The 1,874-nt window shown below is 45.5% G+C and overlaps 1 protein-coding gene across 1 annotated transcript in view; it reads right to left on the bottom strand.

Annotated features, from left to right (window-relative positions):
- Positions 1-520: 520 nt before the first annotated feature.
- Positions 521-1,874, bottom strand: part of SPRR1A (small proline rich protein 1A) — a 2,206-nt gene continuing 852 nt past the window's right edge. The window contains exon 2 of the mRNA XM_023213765.2: positions 521-1,139. Coding sequence (XP_023069533.1) covers positions 836-1,105 — 270 coding nt within the window. The 5' untranslated portion in view covers positions 1,106-1,139 and the 3' untranslated portion in view covers positions 521-835. The remainder of the gene's footprint in view (positions 1,140-1,874) is intronic.

Below are 1,874 nucleotides of genomic sequence, written 5' to 3'. Positions count from 1 at the left end.
ATACCCTTGTGTGAGAGTGTGGGGGTGGATATGTGTTTGTGGGTATGGTGTGAGTGTTCAAGTGCTTGGCTCCATGTGTTGGGGGCATCAGAAAAGGAAGATGAGTGCAGAACAGATCACTAGGCTAGACTATGCACAAGCACTATTTCTTTGGAAAAAATTTTAAAAAGGAATCAACTAAACACAGATGATGATGGCCTGAAGCAGGCACCATCTACACTCATGTGCGACTCACTGCAAGTCATTAAGATATAAACATTAAAGTGAAAGAAAAAAGCCTTGTTCTAGCTGTGCCTACCCAAAGTAACAGGTTGGGTGGGTGGCCCTGAACACACTCCCATTGCCAGCCCAGCAGTGTCCTGTGTGTACAGCAGCCATACACATTCACACACGTTCTCAGTGTCAGGATTGGGCACCTTCTGACTACAGACCTCACAACCAGCCCTCATAGTGTTAGTTCCTGCTTCACGCTGAGAAAGCAACAGAGATTTAATCAGTCAGTGACACACACAGCCAGATGTGGAGTTAAAAGTTATTTATTGAGGGAAGACCAGGGATGGTTCACTTGATCCCTCCCCAAATCCCTCCTCAGATGCACCCTGAGCAACAAGAAGACTAGTTTAGTCAGTGAGACTTTCAGCCTTACTCAAAGGCACAGGAGCCCTCCAGAGTGAGGGAAAGGAATATCTTTTTGGAGGTGCAAAGGGAAGATTATGATTCAGGGTGACAGCATGCTAACCACAGGGTCAATAGGCAAATGGTATTCATAAGCAGAATGGGGTAAGGTGTTCAGTATCCAGTGGCTGGCTCCTCAAGGGCATGGCTGCGGACCACATTACTTCTGCTTGGTCTTCTGCTGGGCTGGTGCTGGAGTGACCGTTGAATGGCAGGGCTCAGGCACCTTGGGGTGGCAGGGCTCTGGAAACTTGGGCTGGCAGGGCTCAGGCACTTTGGGGTGGCAGGGCTCAGGCACCTTGGGGAGGCAGGGCTCCTTGGTTTTGGGGATGCATGGTTCCTGGGGTGGAGGCTGGCAAGGCTGTTTCACCTGCTGCTGCTGAGGCTGAGGGGGTGGGATGCAGGGCTGCTTCTCCTGCTGGGAATTCATGCTTCAAATGTGTTTTTTTTCTGGAGACAGAAAGCTGACACAGTGATTCAATTAAAGAAAGATGGATACAAATTCAATGCCAAATAGATTTTATTTTGGGACCCTTTAGAAGAGAAAGCCTTTCATCTCCCCTAGCCCCCTCAGTACATTTAAAAATGAAATAAGCTTGGATAATTTTCAGGTCCTTTTAAGAGGAGAAGCTAAGAGGCAATTTCTTCTGCTCCATTTTATTGGAGTTCTTTTCTTGGCTCCCTTCCTACCCAAGTCATCTTATATCTGTTCTGGAAAAATGTCCTAAGAAAGCTGGCTTCTGAGGGACATGAGGCCCGCATATTAGGTCTTTTGGAAAGTGGCATCAGGCCACTTGCAGTCTATCCTCTCCCAGCACCATGTAGAAAGCCTGTGACTTATAGGATGGCTTTATATTCATCTAAGCCCCTACGGTTTTGCTTCTGGTCTGTGCTTACACAGTCCCTTCCAAATGCTTTTCTTCCCATCTCTGCTTGTCCAAATACTCCTCCATCATAGCTCACATCACTTGACACCCCCAGGAGGGTCTCCCTGAGCAAAGTTTCCCAAAATTACACAGTCCTTCCCTGCCCCTCTCCCTCCTGCCAATTACTATCTACTTTTCATTTCATTTATTTATATGTATGGTAATATATATATATATTACATATATATGTATATATATATTACATATATATATAGTATATATATATATTTATTCCATTTAAGACAGTATGCTAGGCACTTTGGACAAATCAAT

The sequence above is a fragment of the Piliocolobus tephrosceles genome, chromosome 1 (assembly GCF_002776525.5).
Source record: "Piliocolobus tephrosceles isolate RC106 chromosome 1, ASM277652v3, whole genome shotgun sequence".
Lineage (NCBI taxonomy): Eukaryota > Metazoa > Chordata > Mammalia > Primates > Cercopithecidae > Piliocolobus > Piliocolobus tephrosceles.
Note: the sequence above shows the minus strand (reverse complement) of the source record. Positions and strands in the feature narration are given on the sequence as shown.